Consider the following 26,419-nt stretch of genomic DNA (forward strand, 5'->3'; position numbering starts at 1 on the left):
ACAATTTTCTATTGCTTTGTCAATTCACACGCCCAACCTCTGTCCATATTTCACGATGGAGAATAACCGCTCTACATGACTTTAATAATAGGGACATGCATATTTTCAATTTATTTGAGACTAAATGTCATCACAAACTTGTTCAGAGCTAATGTACTAGATATCCGTCATCCCTTGTATCATAAATGTTGTATCTTCTTGAACACATTCTTTGGGTCGTATTTGCTCTTCAGCTTTCTCAATCTTGCTGCGTTAGGTCCATATACTTTCTCTGCCTTGGTAATGCTGCCTGTTCATAAACGTTAGCTATGAGACTTTGTATTCAACGCATGATATATCCATTCAAGACTCACTGAAATAATTTGCATAGGTGCTTGTTCCATCGCTGTACTTGTCTCCTTTCCAACCAACAGTATTGGCACACAGTTGAGCAATTTTTTTGGAGATTGACCGCGCTTTGGCGTCATTCGCTTCCTTTGTCCAGTTCATTGATATGCAAATTGATGCGAATTGACCACGGTTTCCGAAGGCAGTCTCCCCAAGGGAAACTTCGCAGATCTTGTTGGTTGGATTATACTCAAACGCAATGGTACTACCGCGAATATCATTGTTCTCAGGTACATTTGTGGTCATCCAGAATTGGTCACAAATCTCTTGAGCAGCTGCAACATCAAGGGGGAATGTAAAACTCCCGCCACCAAAAAGATGTCTGTCATCCGGCCCTCTGGGATACTTATTGAACATCATGTTTAGATCTGGATAAGACACCACACTTGTCGTATCACCCAGAGGGTTGAGATCCAAAAGCGGTTTGAAAGTCTTCCTCCCTTCTACTTCTGTTCCGTTGTGAAACACAACAACCATCAAGCCACTCGAGTTTTCGGGAGGAATGAAATTGCCGATGATCACACTAATCATAGAGTTACCGTCGTTGGTCTCCACTATTATGATGTTCAGATGTCATACAGGTGCAGGACTCGAACAGCAACTATTCCTGATGTACTTACTCAAACGGTTCCCAAATTCGATCACAGCCGGTAATTTGTCTGGGGCATAACCCAAGAAGCCTGCCCAAGATTCTCCTTGCACAAAAGCCTGCGAGGTGAAATGGGTGACGATTCCGAAATTCGGTCCAGCGCCACGTAAGGCCCAGAACAAATCAGGACTCTCCTCTCTACTCGCAGTGACAATGTCTCCATTCGCCAGAACCACTTCGCAGCTAAGAAGACAATCGAGTGCCAGTCCACAACTACCACTCAAATACCCATACCCACCGCCGAGTATCAACCCTCCAACGCCTGTGTCGCCGACTGTACCACTCACAGTTGCAAGTTCGTGATGCCATAGCGCGCCATTCACGTCTTCCCAGGTACATCCACCACCGAAAGTGATTGTCTGGCTCTCCGTGTTGACTAATGTTGAGCATATTCGACGAAGATCTATCACCATGCCCCCGTCAGAGCAGTTGTCTCCGCCGGTGCTGTGTCCACCCCCGCAAACCACAAGAGGAAAGACTTTGTGCTGGGTAGCATAGCGAAGGGCAATCCTCACTTCGAAGGCATTTCGCGGGCACACAATCACCGCAGCCGGCTTGATGCATGAAGCACTCCACCGTTTTAGTCGATCTTCATAGCCGATATATCCAGGAAGAAATATCTCTGTGTCGGGAAGAGCTTCCATAAGCTCGTCGAATTTCATTGTCATTTTGATGAGTTGTCATCCAGCAATCGATAGATGTATTGTATCGTGTTCAGCCTTTATTCTGTTAGAGATTCACTTGGATAACCTCTCAGTCGGATTCCGGGAGGTATTTTCGCGATGTTGCAGCCGGAGTTACCACATGCGCGGGTGTATATCTTTATTCACCAATACTACCTTGGACGCATGTTTTGACGGAAGATAAACAAGGCAAATTTGATGCTCTGATGCTCCTACTTTACCATGTCAAGATCCGGCTGCTACATAACTGTCACTGATATACTTTAATGCATTATTCAAAGATTGCATGCTACGATCAATTCGGAGTTTTCTCGGCCCTAGCTGATACAAACTTATTTTCAGTCTTTCTAATCAATTGTCTTTTGACTTGACTTTGGACAGGTAACATTGTTTCGATTTCGACGAAACTCTCATCTATTACCATTTTGATGGTATCAATGCGAGCTCCCATTTTCGAGATTACATCCTGGATATAATCATGCTGGCACGAGTTTTTTTCCTTAGACTATCTGTTTTCCCGCTAGCAATCGCCACTTAATACCTGACTGCTCTATTTGGGCCCTATATATCTCCAGATGCGTGTATCATATTACCCGGAGACATCGACTGGACGACTAAAGTGCAAGCCCGCTGGTCAGACTGTACAGCTCACACCTTCATAGGCGTCATCAAGCCCATGACTGAATCTGATATCCAACATACCGTGCGCGCTCCCACAATAGCTGGAAAATAATCCTCGGGTGCTCAATGATCCTCTCGCAACTAGTTGAAGATAGCCCAGCTCAACGACATTAAATTTCTCGCCACGGGTGGCGGACAATCATTCTCCGATTACAGCAACTTCGAAGGCATATCGATCGATCTTGTAAATTTTAACTCCATCAAATTCGACGAAACGCAAACTTTCCTCACAATCAGTTGACTGATGTGCTCTCCAATGCCTCAAATCAACTTCGTGTGTACTTGCTCTCGTGTCCACAGATCTACACTATCTGAAACGTCCATCAGCTCTCGGATCGTGTGCTTGTCTTGGTGTGATGGGAGCTACTCTCAATGCGGGCTTGGGATCCCTCATGGGCCACCGTGAATTAATGATATATGCACTCAAATCAGTCAGGCTCGTAACAGCAGGTGGGCGAGTCGTCACAGCCTCGAAAGAAAACAACTCTGATTTATTCTGGGGCACACGAGGGGCAGGAAGCAATTTCGGGATCGTGAGTTCTGCAACCTTCAGAGTTTGAGATATCACAAACAATGGCCAGGCTATATCAGCTGGATTAGTGTTCCCTGCTCATACCTTTTGTCAGTTCTTGGAAGCATCGAAAGATGCATGACCGATGTGTCCATATATGGCATAGTAGATGAGCTTGAACGAAGCTTGAGAGATCGGATCGCAAAGTCTTCAGGATACTCAAGCCTCTGGATATGCGCGCGGAAATAGGGGAGCGGCGGCTTGGTATTCTCTAGCGACTTGCCAAGGCTATCAGCTTTGAGAAGGCAATGGGACCCAAATGCGCTTCTTATATTCAATAAACCGATCCCGGTATAGGTTGCATTCAGAGCTATTGGGCAAGATTGAAGATGCATACTTTTTACTGCTAGGTCTCATCGAAAGGATACCTCTAAGTACCTAGGAACAACAATAACAAATAGGCAGCAACTATCAAATTCATGCATTCATTGGTCCCTTGATCTATTCATTAACCACAAAACTTTCAACAAGTAAGGCGATCTATATCCTAGGAGGCAACTATGTGGGCAAATTCCAAAATGTCATCAATGGTCATAATGACGAGGTAGAATCTCAATATAAAAGTATGGCCACTGTCCTCCTCGACAATTCTACTAGATCAAAATCGTATAGTCATCTCCATTTCACCCACAATGGAGCCTCTCGAAACATCAGGCCATGGGGTTCATGCAAAAGGCAACAAGTCTCAGAACTATCAACTCCAAGAATCACAAAACGATTCCCGGAGTATGCAGGATCCCCTTGAGCCCAGCTCCTCCGATGTCGACGAACGAATGAGTAAGTAGCTCTGACTGCCTAGGTAACTGCTAGACATATATCTTCTCAGATTCGTTGACAAAAAGCCTCAGCCCAGGACTTTAAAGACGCCATTGAAAAAGGCAACATCCTCGACGGGGATAGCCTTCGCCACGCAAAGCCACAATCCTCCACCGCCTACAACGAGCCCTCTAAAGATGATATTGATATTTCCTGGAGACCGGATCCGTCCGGCCATCCCCGCAGGACCTTCTAGATAGTCGGAACTGACTAGACTACCTTTGGGTTTGACGGTTTTGTAAAAAATACTTGTGCCATTTAATAGCATTTACTATGTGTCGCTCTCGTGATCTCGTGCCCATATACCTAAGTTTTCCCAGATTAGTATACCGCCCGGTCGCACCTGATTAGAGAGGGGAATCTACATTACAAGTGGAATATAGCAGCCCCGGAGCCCCTGGAGTGGACCCGGGGTGAATGTATAAGGCTCCGGTCGCCACTCGGCGGGTGAATGTTTAGCGGCCATATTGGCTTAAAGTCTTACTGGCTAAGGCAGGCGGCATGCTGACTACAGATTCCGGGGTCAGGGTCTTCATGCATGCGGGTGATCAAGGTAGTGGCCCCGCGATCGAAAGATCTACGCGTTCTGGAAGCGGGGGGCCGACCAGGCGCGATCTAAATCAGGCGAGATCTAAATATACCGCACGGGCCTACGATACGGTCTGGAGCATGGTTCGGTCAAGATATCATTCAACGTGAGGTTGTCTCGTAAATTCAAGAAAATGCTAACTGTACATAAGTCATAGAAAGAAAACGCCGTTCCAAATGTTTTTGCTCATTTCACAGCTTTCCAGCGGCCGCCTTAGCGTGACGCTCGAAGGAGGACACGGGAGGGGCGGTGTTGGGGTTGGGGTGGTGCTTCTTGAGGGCCATCTTGACGTTGTACTCCAAGTCGAGGGAGGCCTTGGGGTCGTCGGTCTTGGGCTTGAAGTCGACGACGAGATCATCCTTGACGGCGAAGACGGAGTCGATGTCAAGGTGGGGATCGTCGCTGGGGTAGATCTGGTTGATGACAGTGGCGTATTCGGGGTGGGTGATCATAAGGTGGATGTGGGCGGGACGCATGGGGGAGCGGTCCATAATGTTGAGGAGAACACCGGCGGGGCCGTCGGTGGGCAGGGAGTAGGGGGTGGGGTGGTAGCAGTACCAGTTGAACTGTCCGTTTTCATCGGAAGTAAACTTGCCGCGGAGGTTGTTGTCGGACTGGGTGGGGTCCTGGAAATCGTATTGGCCGTTGGCCGAGGCTTGCCAGATATCGAGGACGGCACCGGCGATCGGCTTGCCGGTCTCCATGTCCCTGATGGTACCGTGCATGAAGGTGACACGGCCATTCGGGTTAGGGTCTTGGATGATGCTGTCGCCGAGAGCACGGAAAGGGGCATTGGGCGACCAGAAGGGACCGAGAATAACGTTGGAGGTGGGGGAGATGCCATCTTCGGTGACAATTTTGTTGGCAATCTCATCGACGAGACTAGTAAATCCGTTAGTGATTGTTTTTTTTTTTTTTTTCAACATTTTCAACAATAAAAAAAATGAGAAGACATTGTCAGACTTACGATTCGAGACCGATCACATCACAAATGCGGTGGCATTCGTTACGGATAGGAGTGCTGATCTTTCCGATAGAGTTGATGAACTCAACACCGAGCATCCACTCGGCGGAGGTCAATTCAACCTCACGAGCAAAGTCGTGAATGTGCTTGATCAAAGAACCCAAGACAACGCGGGCACGCTCGGGAGTCTTGGGGCCCATGCCGTTAATGACATAGGGAGTGAAGTTGGGATCAAACTGGCGGGTGGAAGACATTTTGTGATGTGGATGTGAGATGTGGAAGTAAAAAGTTAAGAAAACAAAATCATAACGAGGTCCTCAAGGGGGTCTATATACACGGTCGGACGACGGCATATGGTTCGGCTGGTCATGGTTGTGGGGGAGCCGCAACGGTGTCAAACCCAAAAAATACCGTCGCCACCTGCCGAATGGGTTGATCGCGTGAATCATAGATTGTTTCATTTTGGTATCGGTCAGCAGCAACAGCCGAGTGGCGGGTGGGTTATTATAACACCGCGGGGTTGGACCGGGGTAGTACTTATCCGCGGGTAAGGCCCGGGAGTCACAGCAGAGAACTTCCACCCGCGTTCCAAGAGTAAGAGAATTCCTGACTCAGCTGCTTTTTGCTCCCTTCTGATTGGTTCATAATCGGCTTTTGACTTTCCGTATCATCCGGGGTCTGCCATGGTTCGAATTTAGAGATTTATAGATCTACAACATATTATGGAATATGGGGATATTGATTGGAAAAAAATGAATTCAATGAACCAAGAGAATAAAGTTTGACTATATCAAAAGAAAGAGTCGTCCTGGCCTGTAACCAGATGTAAGATAATATATGTCCATACACCGGCTGGGAGGCTCAAGTTATACCCAGGTATACTTGCTCCGTTTGCTAATGCCATAGGGTCTAATAGGACGTTCATCTGTGCCTTCGTTGCCTTAGGTGGAACAAATGTTTCGTTAAATAAATTTGTTGAATTACAAATCGATCCACACACAGTCTGTGAATAACCGCCCAGATACCTGACACCTTCCATGAAATAGCAGAGTGTTGATGGATTGACTGTTGTACGCGGTGAATTTTGGTTTTCCGCCACCATCATCGACGGGCTGAGTCACGCCGAATATCTGGCGGCCCATCATTCTTTGTTGGTTGATGGCTTTAGCAACCCCAAATGCCTGGTAAACTGGGAAAGCACCTTCCTCGGTGGGCTGCAAGTCCTTCAGGGTTTCAAGCCAATCTTGGATCTCAATACTTAATGCCAAGCTATGACATCGTAAGATTGCGGCCAGAAGAAGACCCGAGAATCCAACGGTATAGTTGTTTCTTGTTATTGAAGTCTGGATGTTACTTCCCTTTGCAATCCGAAGCAAAAGACGAACCCAAGGCTCCTCCTCCGAGCAACCATTCTCAAGGTCGCTCAAATCGTAGATTTGAAGACGACGCAGAAAGCAATCAGATTGCATTATTCGCCCAACCACGTAGTAGGCAAAATTGAGCGCAGCATCATGCGATCGAAACACAACCGGCGTATTCAACTCATAGTCCTGTGGTAGCGTCATTTGGCCAAGTGGGTGTTCCGTTGCAGGAAGATGAAGAAGCCATTGATCAGACTTTCTAGCCTGCTCAGCAAGTTGAGCGATGGTGTCACAGTCCTGGTCAGATCGGTGGCCCCCCTGATGGAATGTTTCGTGGTCGGTTTGATAGGTCCAAATCTTTAAAACCTCTTTGAAATTCAGCCGATGGGATTCGCAGAGAATGCTGAGAGCCGAAATGCGCCGCTCTTCTATCGACGAAAAGCTCCTTTCAAGGATCCTCGGTAGAGGCACTGGGGGAAGACCAAGATGTACTTCGAGCGAGCTGAAATACGAACGTGCCCACCAGACTCCAAATCGAACTTGCATCCATGCAGTCAGAAGAGCTTTCAACGGTGTCTTTTCTATCGATGTATGCAGATCGAGGAAAAGATTCGCCAACCCCTGCACATGGCAGTAAAATCCGCGAATATTCCCCATTGAAGACTCAATGTGAGCAAAAATAACAAGAATCGTGAAAATCAACTTGGCTTGGGATTGATGATCATCTCGGTTCAACGCAGTAAATCTCTTGATGGCTGATGAGTAGTAAAATTGGCTTCTTGTCTGATGTGTAAGATTGGGCTGGAAGGAGCCCGTGGAGCCCGTGGACATGGAACTTTTCTCCGGATATAAACGACTCATATTACATGAAGACAAGGCCAGAATGGCGTCTCTCAATATGGGTTGGTCACTCATGAAGGAAGACGCAGATCGAAACATTGGATGAACAGCTGGTAGACAGACATCCTCCCAGTATGTAGAGTAAAAGATGGACCTTTCCGTGTGCTTTAGTGAGCCAATCAAGGTAAATGAGCCGATGGGAATAGCTTTTGCGCTTTTTCCAGTGACCTGGTTTGAAGATGACTGGAGTTTGACACTGTCACTGAGAGAAGTCTTCGGCTTCGGTGGATTCACAATGCAGAATTTGAGCTCAGCCAAGAAGGGTTGACATGTCCTTGCCAGTCTCAAGCAAGTACCACAAGAGGGTTTCCGTTCATCGCACTGCTAGTTTATCAATAACACGTTCATCAGGACTATAAGAGATGAAAGTCACAGACCTTAGTTCTCCTCTCGCGGCAACATTTACATCCATTACGTGATCGAACGATATCCGTTTTTTTGAATCTAGGGCGAACAGGCTTATACATTGCGCTTCATATTGTCGATAGCTCAAGGCGTGGGGTGGCAAAGTTATGTGAGGCCCAAGAAAAAAAGAAGTAACCCTTTTGGGACTAGCTATCGTTCTCGCGCACCAGATAGGGTTTAGCGTCACTGACACTTCATCAAAGTCGAGGCTGTGATTGGATGATACTTTCCACCCGACCCACTCCAATCAATCTATGTAGAGAGGAACCTTGGGAACTCTATGGTTACCACGCCAGTTGTTACTGACATTGTTAAATTTTATTTATATGATTTGTATAGATATTTGCTTGGATTGATGACCAAGGTAAACCAATTTATGCCAACCCCATCCATACAGATCGGTTCACAATTTCATGCTTTGGCTTGTACGCAATTTCTCACCATATTTCCAAAACAGCACTGGAATTGGAATCATAGCCAGAGAAATGAACCCGAGGAGTGAGTTGCCCCACCCCAGGCCCAGTGCCTCGTACATAGACGGTCCTGCTAGAGGGATGAGAGCACCGAATAGCGATCGTAGCACAGTATTTGCTGCAATCGCTGACGCTGAGTGGATTCCAAAAGTATCGATAAGATATGTCGAGGTGGGGATCTTACGTAGTTGTTAGATGCTGTTCGAACGGGAGTAGTCGCAAACTTACAAAACTTCCAATCAACCCTACTCCAACAAGAGCTGTTCCAATGATTGGAACCATCCATTGTATCTGGTACTGGGTGGTCCAACCATATAGGAAAAGTCCAATGGGTAAAATTAACCCTGCGGCGATCATCGGAGGTAACCTGTATTCTGGCTTGATGACACCATTGTTGGCCGCGGCTAGCTTCTTGAGGAGCAAATCTGACGATCCGCCAACCAGTACAAGGCCTACCATCATTCCGATTCCGATGCCAAGATAAGCAAGCCCTGACAAGCCTTGAGAAAAGCCATAGGCTTCGGTAAACACAGATGTGATAGTGGTGAAGAGAAGATAGAGGAGGCCGTAAACGAAGGCGATATAGATTGACAATGCAAGAACGATGGGAGAAAAGATCAGAAGCTTCATTGGTCGGAGAGCAGCCTGCTTGAGTAACTGCTTTGGTGGCAGGCCTAGGTCTCGAGCGGATCTGAGATCAAGATTGTTCGTCTCTTTGCGAAGACGCTTAGCCTTTTGATTGAGCAGCGCTATTTCATATGTCTCCCTGAGGCAGAAGAACATCAACACCGTCATGATGCCCGCCTACGTAATCATTATTAGTCCGCCATCGATCTCAGAGTCAAGTTTTTGCAAAGACTTACCGCGATTGTGATTACCCAAAATACCCATCTCCATCCAGCCCTTTGAGCTAGGAAACCACCCGCCACAGGCCCAATCACTGGTCCCAATAGTGGCCCCATAGACCATATGGCGATTGCGGCACCTCTTTCTTCGACTTTGAACATATCCCCAAATGATCCACCTCCAATTGACAATGGAGTAGAACCCATCACTCCAGCAAAGAACCGGAACACTGTCAGCATGGAAAGACTAGAGCTTACGGCACAAGCGATTGTGAAAACGACAAATAGGACATTTGAGACATGGTAAACAGGGACACGACCATATATCTCAGATAGTGGCGCGACAATAAGAGGCCCAACGCAATACCCAAGGACGTATATCGAGACAACGAAAGAGGCGAGTATTTGGCTTGTCGACTTGAACTCGATCATTACATCTTCCACACCGGGAGCGAACATGGAAGACGCCAAGGGACTATCACAATGTCAATCGAAAAAGGATTCATGGCGGTAAGAAGGTGAGAAGGTTCCGTACGTGATGAGCGTCATGAGCGCAAGAAGGCCACCATTTGCCCATTTCTTTTTGCTAGTCCAATTTGTTGGTTTGTTCGGATCATCTTCTCCATCCCAGTCTACCAGGTTAGAGCCAAGCGCCGTTTTATCATTTATCGCAGCATCGGCGAGTATCTGTGCTGACTCAATATTTGGCACAGTTTCGCTAATTGGCCTGAACTTCTCATTAAAACTTGCCATTTGGGGGAAACAATTCGAGAATTATGGACTAATAAAACCAGGGGATTACCATATTCTTATATGAAAGTAGATAGCGCTGCAAAGAGCAAAACAGACCGGGAAGACCCTTTCCGTTGGCGCTAGATGGACCTTCCCGCACTTATATCCATAGCTTGTCGTTTGAATCGTTTAAAGACAGTATTCATTTGATCATGATGTATCTATTGGCTGAATGCCTAATCATTGTTATAAAGCCTGGTCCACCTGTGATTTGGGGCTGTACGAAATCCTCGGTCGGCAAGGCAATTGGCTGGAAACCGCCAAGATGTTCCGTGCATCAACGGATAAAATCTGGCCACGCGTGGTATTAATAATTATGTATTTTAATCACCTGGGATTGTACATTATTGGGGAAGGCAAGGTTGGGACAGGCAATAGTCCGTTTTCGAATTTTTCTGGATTATGAAAGACCAGGTCCAATGGCCAAGAAAGCCATGAGTTCCACTTTTTATCAATTGTCTCTCTGATAGATTCGAGTATTGGTCGAGGCCAGCCCTTGGTCCACCACGTGGAACTCGTAATATAGAGAATGGCACAGTAGTAAGCAAATACCACCAGAGCCTCTGGTACTTTTGCTTCGAGAAGAGTGAGATATTCAGGGGTTACTCTAATCGGCCAGAGGAACGCAAGGGCATGGTCATTGGAATGATTTAATTCCGTCACAACCTGACGAAGTGTCTCAATTGCCGGTAGACACACTTGGATATTTGTGTCGTTAGAAGAATGAACCCGAATGCCTTCCGACAGATGATGAAGATGACAAGAAACCGCTTCTCTCTGCGGTGAAGTTTGTACGTCCGCCGAGCGATAGCTCTGTGCATTCATAAGGGTGGCGAGCGGCCCATTATAGAGTGCGGTGCGAAACTCATTATACGCGACGATGGATGGCAGGCCCTTGATAAGAATGACCCACTCTGATAAGTGGAAGCTGAGCCATACGCCAACATTTGTAGAATTTTGCGGTTGGCCTAGTTGCAGAGCACTATCTGGTGGACGTGCAAAAGTTGTTATGAAGAGGAGAATTGCGCATCCAAAGATGCCATGGCAACTGGCTGGGCTCACGGTTGACAGACTGTGTCGATAACCCTTCAATGCACTTTCGTGATGCTTATAGGCTGCTTGGAGATAAACCTCTTTGGGGTGGTCCTCGACTTGGGGCGGCTGAGAAGACTCCCTATTTTCTTGCTGGTTGACTATGTGGAAAGCGGACAGTGCCAAGATACAGTGCAGCAGGTATTCGTGTCCATGTTGCATTGCAAGTTCAATAAACCCCGTGGAAAGACATGCGCGGACTTCGGAGGTTCCTGATAGAGTTTGCGATGTTTTGGTGGTGAAATTGTGCAATAGTTTGAGGTCCAGTAGAGCACTCGTTGAGAAGTTCGAATCAACAAGAGGTGGCGGCGGAGTAAATGAACAAGTATGGCGGCTTTTGACACACTGTGCACATGGAACAGAGCCATTCTCGTCACATTTTATCTTACGCTTCTTGCACTGGATACAGCCATTGCGGCTCTTCAAGTGCTTGCGTCGGCTTAGTGCAGGGGTCATCGTATCTCTGTCGTGGTCGTTTCTGGAATTTGATTGGGTTTTCTTTTCAGAAACCCCCTCCCGCCAGGTTTTGAAGTAGGCTCAAGAGAGAACAGGCAGGTAGAAAATGTAATAAAAGAGAGTTTTTGGTTGTCCACCTGGGCACCTGGGCAACACATGAAGTCTCAAAATTGGATAGGATGATGAGTCAGCTGCATACCGAATCTGGACCAATCTGCAGATCTTGTAGATCATATGGCTCTTGGGTTGATGGACAACAGAATACATATTTTTTAGAGTCCTATGAAATTCAACACCTATATTATATATGTTTCTAAGCCTACAGGCACTAGCCGAAGCCGAGTTAGAGGCGTCTCCGCCCATTTCTAACATAGGAGACATAGCCAGCCACGCGAATATATATAGTACGTAATTATCAAATTATTACGACTAATATTTAAATCTCGGAAATTATACAGTGACAATTACTATCACGAGTTGGAGCTCAACGATAACCAAGATGCGATTAGACATTATTTACCATTGTTATGACTCGATGACACATGTGGAAAGTCTGATAATTCCATTGGATACAGAAAGAGGGTATAGGTTGAAATTCTGGTTGAGAAACTTGACAGATGCCCTTAGTGGGACGGACAAACCCCAAACTCCATCGCTTCCAGACAGAAGCAAATTGCATAAACACACAAACTGGAATGCGCCGATTTTTGATTGGCAGGAGCCCTCCCGCATGTGACAACCTTAACTCTTGAATATCCGCCAAAGAAATGAGAGAAACGTTTCAATCAGGCAGGGGAACTTAAGGACAATGGGGCGCGAGCTTCAACAGCACGGAATGAATGTAGCCCAAGCGCTCTGTAATCCAGTTGTGGCATCGTAAATCGTTCAGATCATGTTCGCCATTCATATAAAGGACATTGCATTCATGCGAGGCTTGCAGTCCCGGCAGCTGCCGATCCCCAGCGTAATTTTCGGAGTCCACCCCGAACAGCTTCCTGGCCACAGCCTACCGAGGGGCGAGGACCAGGAACACCATCACCCATCATCCCGACCTCGGTTCGCCCGACCTCACGGCCGAGCATGTATCCGGCGGAGAAGCTGATAGCAGAGAACAGTACAACAACACCGGCACTGATGACCCATGTCATGATAGTGGGGCTGACAGGCGTTGTCGAGTCTATCATGCTCGCGCGCCGACTTTTCTTTGAGACAGCGTTGCGATCTTTTGATGGGCTCGATCGCCGCTTTGCTTTGGCTACAACTGGGCCAGATGGCACTGTGGGTGCGCGCATCTGTCTCGGTACACCGATAGAGGGACTTGTCTCTGGATACTGAGTCGGCGAGACCTCTTCGTCGCCGCTCTCCTCGCCCATGGCGACAGATTCGCCCACTAGTCGGAAAGAAGCGGGCCGTGCGCCTCTTGATGTGGTGGCTGGTGAGGGCGATGGTTGACTATCATTCTTTGGCAAGCCTCTGGCGGCAGCGGCGCATGAAAGCAGGGTTGATAAGCTAGCACGAAGAGCGGCATCGTGATCAGCATGGTGAGAAGGTGATATCATGTTATAGGGGCTATGTTGGTGTTGAGTCCTCCGCGAGGATCGTGGACTGGGGAATGATTCTCTTCGAGGGCCTGTGCGTCGGTTCGAGGTAGATGGTATGTCGGAGTGAGCACGTCGCGTATCAGGAGCACGAGCCCATGATTCATTTGATGTGGGTGGTGGGTGTGTAAATATGTTCGGTTGGGGAACGAATGGTGATGGGCTTATCCCCATCCCCAAAGCAGTGGAAGTATCATCTTCCTCGTCACTGGAGATTTCGTCTGGACTTGACGAGGGTGGTACAGAGCGAGGTGCTAAAGAATCTGGGAGTGTCGGGCGGTTCATATCTTCATTCGAACTGCTGAGGACTCGATCCGACTCGCTGTCGCTCTCCTCATATTCCTCTTGGCTGCTACTGGCTTGGCTAGTGTCCCGCGATGAATAGTCTACCTGGGCTGTGGTGATCGCAGCAAGATGTTGTAGACGACGTCGCCGATTGCGACGCTGATATGCCGCCGCCTCTCCATGTTCGACTCGCAAGCCGGTGGTTATGATATCATCGTTGGTAGCAGCCGAGGAGAAGGAGGAGGAAGACGGCTGTGAGGATACGTCGATCCAAGAATCTATATAGTATCGCAGTGAGTACATGTTGTGGTCAACGATTTGTATATAAGCAAATTGAAACTCGATCGGCAGGGGAGGTATCGGCCAGATTATAAAAAGGACTACCTACCCTCTGATCTCATGGGTGCCGCACCAGATGGCTGGGGCTGACCACTATTATCTCGAAGCGGCTGATGGCCATCGCGCGTCATCCGACTTGCAGCTCCAGGCTCACGCACCTGACTCAGAAGGTCGCAGTGATTTGGCTGCATGGCCGAAGAGATGAATAAGAGATCGTTAAGATCTCAACAGAAGAGGAAATATGTCAATAGAAATAGGGAGAAGCGATCAGGCCACCCTGGGTACAAAGGGGGGAGCGGTCAACGTGGGGGATGAGATTATCTTATCAAAGTGGAGTGTGTTTGACGATCCTCCGCTGATGCCCAAGCACTTTGCATACAGATCTCGTGTTTGCCCAGTCATAAAGCGACTAGTGTTGAGGGGAAAAAAAGTTCAAACTCTGGAATCAATATTGAAAATAGATAAAATAGATATGTGAAGAAAGGTTGCCTTGGGAAGTCCCTAGAGAAAAGATAATCGAATGATGAGGTGATCAGCAGACCGAACAGCCCTGGAGGTGATTGGCAGCCCGTGATGTGCAAAGGCTGAACATGCGAGGGGCTTACCAAACAATGAGACCAACTTTAAGAATGTTGAGCTTGAAAGAAAATGACTGAAAGAGAAAAAAACCTCATACCCATAAGTCTCAAAAGATCAAAGAAGTCTAGATCAGATCATGAAATCGCGATACAACATAGCCAAAACAAAAAGAAAACGCGGGGGAGGCGGTCACTACCGGCAATATGGCTTATGATTACACAAGTACGGAGTAGAACGAAGATGATAAAAATTGAAATGATGTATCAAATTGAAGATACTTGAGCTAAGATCATATTACACATAATTAAACACGAACTTTTTGTTTCAAAGCAAACCTGAGACCCAGTGACACCGATATGTTGCAGAAATCAAACGTATGCGGGAGATAATGTCAAGCTTAGAAAGTGACCTTGGAGCCCTTGAACTCAGGGATGGAGCCCTTGCCCTTGTTGAGAGCACCGCCACGGGGAGCGCCGAATCCACCACGGCCACCACCGCGACCACCACCGCCACGGCCACCGAAGCCGCCGCCGCCGCCGCGACCACCGAAGCCACCACGGCCACCACCGCGGCCACCACCACGGCCGCCGAAGCCACCACGGTCACCGCCAGCGGGACGGGGAGTGGAGAAGTCAAGACGGATGGCACGACCCTCGATCTCCTCACCATTGAGGGCACTGTGGGCAGCCTTGGCCTCCTCAATGGAGGAGAACTGAACGTAACCGAAGCCCTTGGGGCGACCGGTCTCTTGCTCGGTAGGAAGACGAATGCCGAGGACGGAACCCTGGGCACCGAAGACCTCGTGGAGAGCATCCTCAGTGGCGCTGAAGGGAAGGTTGCCAACGAAGAGAGTGTCACTCTCGGGGCTGGTAGAGTCACCGTAGGAGCGAGCACGGTTCTGGGTGCGGTCAGCACCGGCCTGGGGAGCCTGGCGGGCAGTAGCGTAGTCAAGGTTGATGGTACGGCCGTCAAGATCGGTACCCTTCTTGGCATCCATGGCCTTGGCAGCATCGGCAGCGCTGGTGAACTCAACGTAACCGAATCCGCGGGAGCGACCGGTCTCACGGTCGGTGACAATGCGGCAGCCGGAAAGTTCACCGAACTCAGAGAACTCACGCTGGAGCCACTCCTCGTCGACGTTCCAGGACAGATTGCCGATGAAGAGGTTGGCGGAGGCACCCTCGGGAGCTTCCTCGGTCTTGGTCTTCTTGGCAGCAGCCTCGGGCTCGGCATCAGCCTTGCGCTTCTTGGAAGGCTCGCTGTCCTCAGAGTCAGAGTCAGAGCTGTCAGAGTCAGAGCCAGACTCAGAGTCGGAAGACTATAATAGTAGAATTAGCAGTGTTCGGAAACGACGAGTCAATGACAGTACGTACCTCGGCCTTCTTGGCCTCAGCCTCAGACTCAGAAGAGTCGGAGTCAGAAGACTCAGCCTTGGCGGCGGCCTTCTTGGGAGCGGGCTTCTCATCTTCAGACTCAGACTCAGAATCGGAAGAGTCGGAAGAGTCAGAAGACTCGGCCTTGGCAGCAACCTTCTTCTCAGCCTTCTTGGGAGCGGGCTTCTCATCCTCGGACTCAGACTCAGAGTCGGAAGAGTCGGAAGAGTCAGAAGACTCGGCCTTGGCGGCAACCTTCTTCTCGGCCTTCTTGGGAGCGGGCTTCTCATCCTCAGACTCGGACTCAGAAGAGCTGCTGGAAGAAGCATCCTTCATCTCCTCGTCGGACTCGGACTCGGACTCGGAAGAGCTGGGAGTAGGGGCCTTCTTCTTGTCCTTCTTGGACTTCTCCTTGGAGACGACCTTGGCGGCGATGGTCTTGCTCTTGGCAGCGGGGGACTGGGAGGCCTTGGTGACACCGGCATCCTTGACCTTGTTGAGGGCCTTGGAGGCCTTGGAGCCCTTATCGGCAACCTTGGAAGTCTTGGACATTGTGAACTAGGAAGAGAATATGTTAGCAATTTGCCTTCAGATCTAGCTACACTCGTGTGGTGGAGGGCTTGGTTGCTGGGTTGTAGCTTGGGTAGGGTTGCACATACTGTATTGACAAGTGAAATTCTTGTAGTATGTGCGGCAAAGCCCACGATCCCTCAAAGCACCCGTAAATGGATGAAAATGGAACAGCCCTCAGAAAAGAACTGCCAGAAGTGATCTAGTCACAGCTGGACGTTAACCCACAAGCAACCCACGGAACGGAATGAACGGAAGAGTGTTTCCAAGCCCACAAGCGACCGACAGCCGAATACTGTCTAGAATATGTAACCCACGAGGAAGATGTCCCACAGAGCCCACAGAATAGATGTATGACAAGCCCACAGCCCTCAGAGAGATAGAAGCCCACAGAGTATCTGTTGAAGAACTTACGAGATAGAACCCACGCGACTGCGTTAGTTAGTGAAATAAGAGTTCTCTTGAAGACAAGAGAAGGTTTTTTGGTAATAAAACAAGAAAAGGAACCTGATATAGATTACTTTTAATGGAAAGGGGAGGAGAGAAAAGAAGTAGAGAGGATGAGAAGAAGAAGAAAAAAAAGTTGAGAGCTGGGGGACCATCAACTTTCTTATCAGAAAAATTTCTGGAAAAAAAATTTCGGAGGCTGGCAGAAATACGCCGCCTACTATACCTGGTTAGATCAGGTACTTAGCGTGGAAATGATGTGGGTACCTTTCGAGTACCTTTTGACGACTCACAGTCCGCCCTGGTTCCTTAATATTCAGATGTCATTTCGTCGTACCTTTCTTATTCCTACATGTAGGCCAAGTTGCTTCCTCAATACAACCTTATAGTCCTTCAACTATTTGTTCTATTCTCTACTACTCTCAATTCTTGCTTTTTTTCTCCAGTCAATGGGACGCTAAAACTTGCCACCTGGCCTGTATCGTGATGGCGGCACCCTCATCACACCGTCCCCGCAAGAAGGGAAGAATCGCGACCTCCCCCGGCTCCAACAATAATTTGATCTTGGATATTGGTGATGGAAAACAAACTCCGGCATTTCCGCTTGTCTCCTTCCTGTGGGCTGCACGAGCAGGTGTTTCTCAATGGCTGATCCTTCCTCTCATCCTGATGGCCGTTGGCCTCTTTCGATGGGCTGTGAGCTTGTGGGGTTACTCTGGTGTGTGCTCACTATTCTATTGAGGCGGGCTACGTTCTCTGACGCTTTTGAAGGCTTTCAGGTTCCTCCGATGCATGGTGACTTTGAAGCGCAACGCCATTGGATGGAAATCACCACGCATCTCCCAACGACACAGTGGTACACCTACGATTTGCAGTATTGGGGTCTGGACTATCCACCACTGACTGCATACCACAGCTGGCTACTTGGGAAGATGTATGTCTACCAGCCACCTCATTGTGTTATGAATCCTGTTGACTCTCCTGTCTAGTGGCTCCGCCTTTGATCCAGCTTGGTTCGCTCTGGATGTTTCCCGAGGCTTCGAGGACCCCCATCTCAAAGTATACATGCGCGCCACCGTCATTGTTTCCGAGTATCTCGTGTTCATCCCCGCCGTGGTCACTTTCCTCCGCCGCTACACACGGATACAGGGCGTCCATGCGTGGTCTGCCTCGATTGCTCTTGCGGCAATCCTTCTACAGCCAGCGAACATCCTCGTCGACCATGGCCATTTTCAATACAATACAGTTATGCTAGGTTTGGTTGTCGCGAGCTTGGACGCTATCTTGGCTGGGCGTATGCTCTGGGCCTGTATTTTCTTCGTTGGTGCATTGGGATTTAAGCAAATGGCGCTATACTATGCACCGGTCATGTTCGCCTATCTCCTCGGCGTCTGCACTTTTCCTCGGCTCCACCTTCCCCGCCTCGTTAATATAGCCCTCATCACGCTGGCGGCTTTTGCGCTGCTTTTGGCTCCCCTCATGCTTGGTGCTTCCACTGCTGAAGCCAGAGAGTTGTTCGCATCTGCTCCAGTGCCCCCTTTGTTGCAGTTGCTTCCTGCTCAAGTTGACAAGAACTCCATTCTATATGGCTTGCTGTTCCAGCTAACGCAGATCATACATCGCGTGTTCCCCTTCGCACGTGGCCTTTTCGAAGACAAAGTCGCCAACGCTTGGTGTGCCATTCATACTTTCTATAAGCTCACCCGCTTCGATGCTTCATTGTTGCAGCGGGCATCTCTCGGTGCTACTTTGACGTCCATCATCATTCCATGTGCAATCATCTTCCGCCATCCGCGCGCCTCCCTTCTCCTTCCCGCTCTGTCCGCCGTCTCCTGGGGATTCTTCTTGTTCTCTTTCCAGGTACATGAAAAGAGTGTTCTATTGCCTCTTCTACCGATGACCTTGCTTCTTGCTGGTGACGGTGGACTGAGCAAAGAGATCCGTGCTTGGGTGGGCTGGGCCAATATCCTCGGCTCCTGGACCATGTACCCTCTTCTTAAACGTGATGAGCTGCGGGTTCCCTACATAGTTCTTACTCTGCTTTGGGCATATCTCCTTGGTCTCCCTCCTACTTCGTTCGAGACTTACCGAAGCCGGGCATCCCAAGAAGCAAGTCAATTCGAGCCAAGCACTCTCACCACTATCCTGCACTTTGGTTTCTATTTAGCCATGATTGCCTGGCATATTCTTGATGCATTTGTGGCTCCACCCCCTGGCAAGCCTGATCTATGGGTAGTGTTGAATGCTTTGATCGGGGCTGCTGGTTTCGGGACTGCCTATCTGTGGTGTATGTGGAAACTGTTCACCCAGTGCCGCCAGATTGATCGACAGGCATCTGTGGAGGACAATCAAAAAAAGAAGCAGTGATATTTCTCGGTGGATAGCCGTGTGCTTTTCAGTGATACCCCTTATTGTGTGATTATCAGAAATAGAGCACCCACGGTGCTGGTTCATTTTATTTAATGTGATTCGAGTCATTATTGATGCATGATGTGAGATGTCGTTGGGGAATTCAATCCCTAGTAATTTAAACCCCAATATTTCTCATGTAGGAAGATGCCCCCTGGGCAGATGATACTAGAGAAAACAAGAAACTCCCGCCAATAGACGCTATTGTACAATGCTGTATGGTGATGATACAGATCGGCAAACTCGATCAGAGATCAAAGTCTAGACCTTGAAGCCAAAGCCAGCCATGCAAGTCTTGTACTGCTCGATCGTGGTCTTACATTCCTCCTCGGGGTTTTCGGATTTCGAGAATAGCATGCAGTCGTCACGGGCGGTCTTCTCGGGCTTGCAGACGCAGCAGGGCTAGAGTGAACACAGGGTTAAACGCTTGCGCATGCGGATTCGGTTGCATCGGAACACACCTTGGGCTTCTCAGTTTGAGAAGTTTGAGCTGGTGCTTGCTCTGATGCAGCAGATTTATTTTCTGTAAGGTCCAAGGGTAAGAAAAAGCTATATTCCATCTCCGCAATGCAATGTAATTGGCGCATTGCGCAAGTGTATGGATTGAGGGTAATAGCAATTCGATATGGAGACTCACCACTTGAGGAACCGAAGAGCCAAGACATGATGTAGGTACAGCTTGGGATAGATATGAAAGCTGAGCAAAAGACAAGAACTGAATTGCGAATTGGTTGTAGTGATCAGAATTCTATGAATGACCTGACACCATCAGAGATTATTAATGCGCATATAGCGGCCCCAGCCTCTATGCGGTACCGTAGTTATTTTTTTTTTGGTTGTCAACAAATGTTGCCTCCCCGAATTCGCCTCCTTTTTTGCTACACTGACTGCTTCGGTCTTTTTCTTTTGTCTTTGGGCTACTTCGATCTTTTCACCGTAGGGAGTTAGCCTGCCATTGAACTCACACTTATTACCTCTGCTCATTCCAACATCCCATCCCGCTCAACAATTACCCCGCCATGGCCCCTCCTAAGGTCTTCTCCCTCGAGGGCAAGGTCCTCAAGCTCGACAGCTCTGACGATATCAATGCGCACATCCAACCATTGGTAGATAACACTGATTACACCGAAATCCGTTTCGGTGGAAACACCCTGGGAATTGGCGCCTGCCAGCGCCTGGCTGAGGTCCTCAAGACCCAAAAGAGCCTTGAAGCCGCCTACCTCGATGACATTTTCACCGGTCGTCTCCTGTCAGAGATTCCTACCGCTTTAACTTCTTTATTGAACGCAATCCTCGAGATCTCCACAGTACACACCGTGAACCTTAATGACAATGCTTTTGGTCTCAACACCTCGGCCCCTCTTGTCGATTTTCTATCCCGCCATGTGCCCCTCCGTCACCTCATCCTGAACAACAACGGACTTGGTCCTTATGCTGGAATCCAGGTCGCCGATGCGCTGTCCAAGTTGGCTGAACGCAAAGAGGAAGCTCGCAAAGAAGACAAGAAGGTCAATCTGCTAGAGAGCGTTGTCTGCGGACGCAACCGCTTGGAAAACGGCAGCATGGAGGCATGGGCTCGGGCCTACAAGGCTCACTCCGCAGGCCTGAAGTCAGTCAAGATGACTCAGAATGGAATTCGCCAGGAGGGTATCTCTCACCTGTTGACCCAAGGTCTCTTCCACGCAAAAGGCCTCGAGGTCCTAGATCTGCAGGACAACACTTTCACCGTCATTGGCTCCACTGCTCTTGCGAATACTTTACCGGCTTGGACCTCGCTGCGCGAGCTCGGTGTTGGCGACTGTCTCCTCTCTGCCCGCGGTGGTGTGAAGGTTGCCAACGCTTTGGCGGCAAACAAAAACCAAAACCTTCAGACCCTGCGTCTTCAGTACAACGAAATGAAGGCTGAAGCCGTCAAGAACTTCACTCATGCTGCCAAGACCGCACTTCCTAGCCTGCGTCGCGTTGAGCTCAATGGCAACATTTTCTCCGAGGACGACCCCAACATCGTCGACCTGCGCGAACTCTTGGAGGCTCGTCAGGAGGAACATGGCACTGATGAAGACCCTGAGGATACCTGGGGCGTCGACGAGCTTGATGAGCTCGAAGAAGAGGATTCGGAAGATGAAGACGAGGAGGAAGAGGAGGAAGAGGAAGAAGAGGCCAAGGCCGAAAAGGATCTCAAGCAGGCTGACGAGGTTGAAGAAGAGACGGTGGCCCAGAAGGACGACAAAGATGTTGATGCCTTGGCCGATGTGCTGGGCAAGACTGCCATCTAGTCCTTTGAAGTTGTCGAACAGTTACCACTTCTATCAGTCCCTGTTTTCAATCACAGACGGATCATGGAGTCAATCCGACTCTGGTATCAACAGCAGCCGAGAAAATCGTATCTACGGCTCCTTTGGAGGGTTCTGTCTTTTCATGGTCCATCTTTCGACTCTGAAGCCTCTTACAGGCTCTGGGTATGAAGATCTGACTGACGACGCTTACGTTTTTCCTTCCACAAAACACCTCCATTTGTTATACCCCAAACCTACGATGATGAACCGCTGCTGCACATAATTTCCTTTGCTTTGATCCACATTCTGTTTGCATAGCCATGGAACCCCGTGTTTTCTTCGGAGGATACACAACCATATAGATAGAATACATACTTGGACAAGCAAAATCTCCATAGTTCAAAGGATAACTGTAGTTTTTATATGTAAATCTGTCTCATAGCAGCACTGAATGTAGGTATTGAAGAGAATTTCCGAAAAGGGAAAACAAGGCTTGGCGCAAACCTCAGTCGCTGCAACTCATCAAATACGCGTTGACTCTTTGCGTTCAACAAATCAATCTCTCCCACTTATTTTACCCCTGGTGCTTTCTTTCTACCGCCCTTCCACTCTTTATTTTCGCCACGGCTAGCCTCTTGCATCAGCACCCCTGGCGCGACCCGTGGGATTTCTTTAGGTGAGTGCTCGCGCCAAACACCCCTCACCACATACACCGCGCCTGCAATACTCTCAAGCATGATTTATGCCACGGCAAGCATCGCAGCATGCGCTTTTTCCCCTGAACTTCTGGGGCCTCTTTTTCGAGTTCCTGGGGAGGACAGAGAGAGAAGATGGACACGTGCAAATCAACAATATGCCACCTGCCCACAGTATCCCATACATATGGCGGGGCACCTCGATGACTATGCTTCGTACAAAATCATTGAGTGCTCAGTGGCCTGTTATCCGAAGGAGACAAGTGCTTGTTCTGTTTCCTTCGAATGCGCCGGCATCCGGCACTTTTGCAAACCTTGCACTCTGAGCATTTGGGAGGACTTACTGACAATTCGGGTTTATAGATCCATCTGAAATTTCCAAATTACTCCTACATTTGCTTCGTTCTCCATTCTGATCGTATTACCGTTATACCCCACACACATCATGGCGATGGATGCCAAAGAGATCGAGGCTAAGGCCAAGGCCTTGGGCAAGGCCGCAACATCCAACGAGTCTTCAGTTGTGATTCTGGGCCTTCTCAAGGATATTCAGACAGGTGTCCGGGCGACAGAGGATCTGCTGCGTCAGACGCGCATCGGTATCATCGTGAACAAGTTCAAGCAAAGCAAAACTCCCGAAGTCGCGCGACTCTCTAGCGAGATTGTATCCAAATGGCGGACAGAGGTCAACAAGCAAAAGCAAAGTGGCGGTACGGCAGCCAGCAGGGGGTCGAGTGGCTCTCCACGGCCTGCACAAAATGGTGCGGGGGTGTCAACTCCAGCCGGTGCCACGCCCTCAGACAAGGCTTCGAAGTTGTCTGTGCCTCCCGACAAGCGCACATGGAAAGCGGATGGAGTAGATGTCAACCATACCTCGAACAGGGTGCGCGATAGCTGCACCGGACTCATGTACGATGGACTGTGTCTGGGCTCAACCGAGTCTCCCAAAACCATTCTTGTTCGCGCGATTGCTGTTGAGACCGCTGCCTACAAGCACCTGGGACCAGAAACAAAGGAGGAATACCGCACGAAAATCCGCAGTCTCTTCCAAAACTTGAAGAACAAGTCCAACCCGAAGCTGCGCGTGCGCGTTCTTGAGGGAGAGATCGCCCCAGATGATTTTGTGCGCATGTCTCATGATGAGCTCCGCTCTGTCGAGCAGCGTGAAGCAGACGCTAAGATCCAGAAGGAGAACATGGACAAGGCAATGGTTGCCAAGGCCGAGCGCAGTATCAGTAAGACATTGCAATGCGGCAAGTGTGGCAAGCGGGAAGTTACCTATACCGAAGCCCAAACCCGTGCTGCTGATGAACCGATGACTCTCTTCTGTACGTGCACGAACTGCGGCAAGTCTTGGCGGCAGTAAGCTTGGGAGATGGAGAACTCTTTAAAAGGAGATTTGTATTATTTTCTGGGACTCGGTGTTTTCTCTTTCCTTTCTCCCCCTTTTCTGTCTACCTTTTTTATTTGTGCCATCTAACTCAACTGAGACTTGGCACGGAGTTTTTCTGCGGATTTTGAAGGGTATTTCTTTTCTACATCAATTGCTCTTCACGTGCAAAGCTCAAAGACATCAACCAATGATCTATGAAAATCAGATATCCCATTCGGATTGATCATTCGTCAGCCAATTTATGAATGTACCATTCTTATGTTCGATTATGTCATCCATGAAGAAAAACGTCATAGTTATATCAGAATCTTCGTCTCAGCTTCAGGGCCACGTCGGAGATATCTGACTAGAAACTTCCTTGCTTAGATCTTCATCTCAATGTAAATCTTCGAATCCAACCTCTTACTACTCCTACGCCAATACCTCTTGTACAAAAGCAAGCGAACATGACACGCCAACTTCTAGAACCAATTCAAACCCTCCTCCAGGTCCTAACAAATCCAGACCCCAATATTCCCAATCAGTTCTCCTCGGCTTTTACAACCAGCCCGAAGCCAGTAGCCTATGAGCACGGTCTCCCACAATTGGCTCCTTTTGTAGGCCGTTCGTTTACTGGCCAAGAGGGCATATCAACCTATTTTAACCTACTCTCTACCCATCTTGAGATCAAGAATATGGCATTCGAGTCTGAAGAGAACTGGGTCATCGACGAGAGCTGCATGTCCGTTGCACTACGCGGCACAGCAACGTTCATCTGGAAGAAGACACGACAAGCTTGGAGTGAGACATTTGCCTATCGGATCAAGCTTGCTGAGGATGTAAGCGATGATCCAGAGAAGAAAGGTTGTTTGAAAGTCAGCGAATATCAAGTCTGGGCAGATACGGGAGCTGCATATCTCGCCAGCTTGGGTAAGCTGGACAAATTGCGTGAAGTCTGAATACGCGAAGGAGCATAATGGTGAGAGAATCAATCTATGATGGTCTTGACAATGGCGTGGCAATGAACAAAAATGATGAGACGCTTGGGGGTGGACTCAGTGTCCCTCGAAACATCAATTGATGATTTTCTTCAATTGGACTACAGTCCGGTACCAAACAAAAACCAAAGCCTCTCTCAATTCCCAGCCTTGACAGTATCCCAATCAATCCATTTCGTGTCCCCAAAGACACCCTCCTGGTTTTGGAAAACCTTCTGCGGTGTACTATACGCCTCATACGCCTTCTTCTTGAGAACAGTAGTAACACCGCCTTCAGCACGCCCAGTAGCATTAAATCCAGGTCCATACGCCTGATACTCCGCCATGAGAGTAACTCCTTCCTCGAATCTTGCAACACCAGAAACAACCCAATCAATGTATCCACTCGGCTCAATACTGCCATCCTCGTAAGAGCGCGCAAAGATAGACCGGTGCTGGCTATTCCACGGCCTGCCAAGCGCACACTTGCCCTTGATATCCGGAGCGACGGAGGCGTTTGCCGCGTGCACATTCGAATCCACGATGTACACGCCGTATTTGTTCGTGAAGGTCGTGTTCGTACCCTTCCAGGCAGTTATCCCGCCGCCGCAGCCACGGAGTTGGACATCGCTAGACTGAATCCAGGCGGTACCGAAACCATACAGGAAGTCTGTTTGGCCTGCGATGATGCTTTTGTAGAAGTAGGCATTGCCGAGTTTGCCTACGTAGACCTGTATAGGGAAGGTGTTGTTAGTAAAACGGGGCTTGATATGGTAGGTGCGAATACGAATGCGAAATTACGAGCTTGCACTCGCATCGCATTTGGATCCGTTTGAACGTACAGTGTCCTGATAGGAATAAAATCCACAGTAGTAAAAGCCACCGTTAGCGCGTGAGAAACTCAGTGCGTGAGCCGGCCCATCTGAGTAATCGGCCCAGATATTGTCGAAGTCGATATTGTAGGCGCGGAAGTCGGTATTGCCGAAGGGCGTATCAGCAGGCACTGCATAGCCTGTGGTACCGGAGCCAGTCAGGCTTGATTCCAGAGTGGGTGCTACAACAAGGACGCTGGAGTAGACATTGTCCACGCTTTGGCCTGTGTTGTCCTTGTTGGCAGCAGCCCAGATGATGCGCACACGGTTGCGGGTTGCATCTTTGGAAGCGGCCGTTTGGCCAAGAAGAGTAACTGGCCCTGAGCGGGTGACATTGAGCTGCTCTGTATAGTTGCCTGCTAGAATGAGAATTGTGTGGGAGCTTGTATCATCAGGCAGAGAGTCGATGGCGCCTTGGATGGTGGGGTAGTTGGCGCGCTTGTCAGAGGCACTGACGATGATTGTTCCGGAAGGACAGTGGGTGCCTTTAGACTGGCATTCTTGTCTCGACACATGTTGCACAGCGGCGCTGCGGGTGCCTACTGCATGCAGCAGCAGGCTTAGGAGGGAGAGGAAGTATAGCCGAAGCATAGTGCTTGTTGGATGTGCTCACTTCCAGTGACGTATAAAAGAATGGCTGGTTTCCATCTTTTATACAAGGCCTCGAAGAGGGGTCTTGTCAGTTGCATGTACATTGCAGCACAAGACGGAAAATTAGAATACTCATCTCGCCCAATCAAAGACTAATCCATAGATGAATCGTATCTCCGAGTGGGCGGAGAAGCCAATTGACTGACTACATTATGCCATATTCGTATAGGGAGCAGCGATATGGAGTCTCGCGGAAAAGCTTGTCCCCGCATGGCGATAAATCGTCCGGGGAAAGTAATCGGGTCAGGGGAACGGAGAATTGGCTTCCACCTGTCAGCGGCCGAGGCGAGGGATACAAGGGTGCCGCAATTG

The 26,419-nt window shown here is 48.9% G+C and overlaps 14 protein-coding genes across 14 annotated transcripts; 5 read left to right on the forward strand and 9 right to left on the reverse strand.

Moving 5' to 3' along the window:
- Positions 1-179: 179 nt before the first annotated feature.
- On the reverse strand, positions 180-1,704 carry N7529_006501 (FAD-binding oxidoreductase; the record flags this gene model as incomplete). Its single annotated transcript, XM_057242028.1, has 3 exons — positions 180-289; positions 354-941; positions 1,008-1,704. 3 exons carry the CDS (start codon positions 1,702-1,704, stop codon positions 180-182), a joined length of 1,395 nt encoding a protein of 464 aa, XP_057097387.1.
- A 1,899-nt stretch (positions 1,705-3,603) lies between these two features.
- N7529_006502 (uncharacterized protein) lies at positions 3,604-3,983 on the forward strand (the record flags this gene model as incomplete). Its single annotated transcript, XM_057242029.1, has 2 exons — positions 3,604-3,748; positions 3,814-3,983. The coding sequence occupies 2 exons, from the start codon at positions 3,604-3,606 to the stop codon at positions 3,981-3,983; spliced, it is 315 nt and encodes a 104-aa protein (XP_057097388.1).
- A 584-nt stretch (positions 3,984-4,567) lies between these two features.
- N7529_006503 (putative catechol dioxygenase) lies at positions 4,568-5,594 on the reverse strand (the record flags this gene model as incomplete). Its single annotated transcript, XM_057242030.1, has 2 exons — positions 4,568-5,258; positions 5,344-5,594. The coding sequence occupies 2 exons, from the start codon at positions 5,592-5,594 to the stop codon at positions 4,568-4,570; spliced, it is 942 nt and encodes a 313-aa protein (XP_057097389.1).
- A 726-nt stretch (positions 5,595-6,320) lies between these two features.
- Positions 6,321-7,532, reverse strand: N7529_006504 (uncharacterized protein; the record flags this gene model as incomplete). Its single annotated transcript, XM_057242031.1, has 1 exon — positions 6,321-7,532. The coding sequence occupies one exon, from the start codon at positions 7,530-7,532 to the stop codon at positions 6,321-6,323; it is 1,212 nt and encodes a 403-aa protein (XP_057097390.1).
- Positions 7,533-8,409: 877 nt separating this feature from the next.
- N7529_006505 (MFS transporter) lies at positions 8,410-10,077 on the reverse strand (the record flags this gene model as incomplete). Its single annotated transcript, XM_057242032.1, has 4 exons — positions 8,410-8,658; positions 8,708-9,283; positions 9,343-9,799; positions 9,860-10,077. The coding sequence occupies 4 exons, from the start codon at positions 10,075-10,077 to the stop codon at positions 8,410-8,412; spliced, it is 1,500 nt and encodes a 499-aa protein (XP_057097391.1).
- A 366-nt stretch (positions 10,078-10,443) lies between these two features.
- N7529_006506 (Zn(II)2Cys6 transcription factor domain-containing protein) lies at positions 10,444-11,664 on the reverse strand (the record flags this gene model as incomplete). The annotated part of the gene is made up of 1 exon (XM_057242033.1): positions 10,444-11,664. The coding sequence occupies one exon, from the start codon at positions 11,662-11,664 to the stop codon at positions 10,444-10,446; it is 1,221 nt and encodes a 406-aa protein (XP_057097392.1).
- Positions 11,665-12,587: 923 nt separating this feature from the next.
- On the reverse strand, positions 12,588-14,077 carry N7529_006507 (uncharacterized protein; the record flags this gene model as incomplete). Its single annotated transcript, XM_057242034.1, has 2 exons — positions 12,588-13,825; positions 13,936-14,077. The coding sequence occupies 2 exons, from the start codon at positions 14,075-14,077 to the stop codon at positions 12,588-12,590; spliced, it is 1,380 nt and encodes a 459-aa protein (XP_057097393.1).
- Positions 14,078-14,862: 785 nt separating this feature from the next.
- N7529_006508 (putative nucleolin protein Nsr1) lies at positions 14,863-16,390 on the reverse strand (the record flags this gene model as incomplete). The annotated part of the gene is made up of 2 exons (XM_057242035.1): positions 14,863-15,783; positions 15,839-16,390. 2 exons carry the CDS (start codon positions 16,388-16,390, stop codon positions 14,863-14,865), a joined length of 1,473 nt encoding a protein of 490 aa, XP_057097394.1.
- Positions 16,391-17,341: 951 nt separating this feature from the next.
- On the forward strand, positions 17,342-19,222 carry N7529_006509 (dolichyl-P-Glc:Man(9)GlcNAc(2)-PP-dolichol alpha-1,3-glucosyltransferase ALG6; the record flags this gene model as incomplete). Its single annotated transcript, XM_057242036.1, has 3 exons — positions 17,342-17,573; positions 17,627-17,789; positions 17,845-19,222. The coding sequence occupies 3 exons, from the start codon at positions 17,342-17,344 to the stop codon at positions 19,220-19,222; spliced, it is 1,773 nt and encodes a 590-aa protein (XP_057097395.1).
- A 303-nt stretch (positions 19,223-19,525) lies between these two features.
- On the reverse strand, positions 19,526-19,929 carry N7529_006510 (copper metallochaperone COX17; the record flags this gene model as incomplete). The annotated part of the gene is made up of 2 exons (XM_057242037.1): positions 19,526-19,666; positions 19,726-19,929. The coding sequence occupies 2 exons, from the start codon at positions 19,927-19,929 to the stop codon at positions 19,526-19,528; spliced, it is 345 nt and encodes a 114-aa protein (XP_057097396.1).
- Positions 19,930-20,283: 354 nt separating this feature from the next.
- Positions 20,284-21,540, forward strand: N7529_006511 (GTPase-activating protein RNA1; the record flags this gene model as incomplete). Its single annotated transcript, XM_057242038.1, has 1 exon — positions 20,284-21,540. One exon carries the CDS (start codon positions 20,284-20,286, stop codon positions 21,538-21,540), a length of 1,257 nt encoding a protein of 418 aa, XP_057097397.1.
- Positions 21,541-22,680: 1,140 nt separating this feature from the next.
- Positions 22,681-23,601, forward strand: N7529_006512 (transcription elongation factor DST1; the record flags this gene model as incomplete). The annotated part of the gene is made up of 1 exon (XM_057242039.1): positions 22,681-23,601. The coding sequence occupies one exon, from the start codon at positions 22,681-22,683 to the stop codon at positions 23,599-23,601; it is 921 nt and encodes a 306-aa protein (XP_057097398.1).
- Positions 23,602-24,074: 473 nt separating this feature from the next.
- N7529_006513 (uncharacterized protein) lies at positions 24,075-24,566 on the forward strand (the record flags this gene model as incomplete). Its single annotated transcript, XM_057242040.1, has 1 exon — positions 24,075-24,566. One exon carries the CDS (start codon positions 24,075-24,077, stop codon positions 24,564-24,566), a length of 492 nt encoding a protein of 163 aa, XP_057097399.1.
- A 176-nt stretch (positions 24,567-24,742) lies between these two features.
- Positions 24,743-26,047, reverse strand: N7529_006514 (putative pectin methylesterase; the record flags this gene model as incomplete). The annotated part of the gene is made up of 2 exons (XM_057242041.1): positions 24,743-25,315; positions 25,427-26,047. 2 exons carry the CDS (start codon positions 26,045-26,047, stop codon positions 24,743-24,745), a joined length of 1,194 nt encoding a protein of 397 aa, XP_057097400.1.
- Between the last annotated feature and the right edge of the window lie 372 nt (positions 26,048-26,419).

The sequence above is a fragment of the Penicillium soppii genome (genome assembly GCF_028829465.1).
Source record: "Penicillium soppii strain IBT 18220 chromosome Unknown utg000005l, whole genome shotgun sequence".
NCBI classification, from domain to species: domain Eukaryota; kingdom Fungi; phylum Ascomycota; class Eurotiomycetes; order Eurotiales; family Aspergillaceae; genus Penicillium; species Penicillium soppii.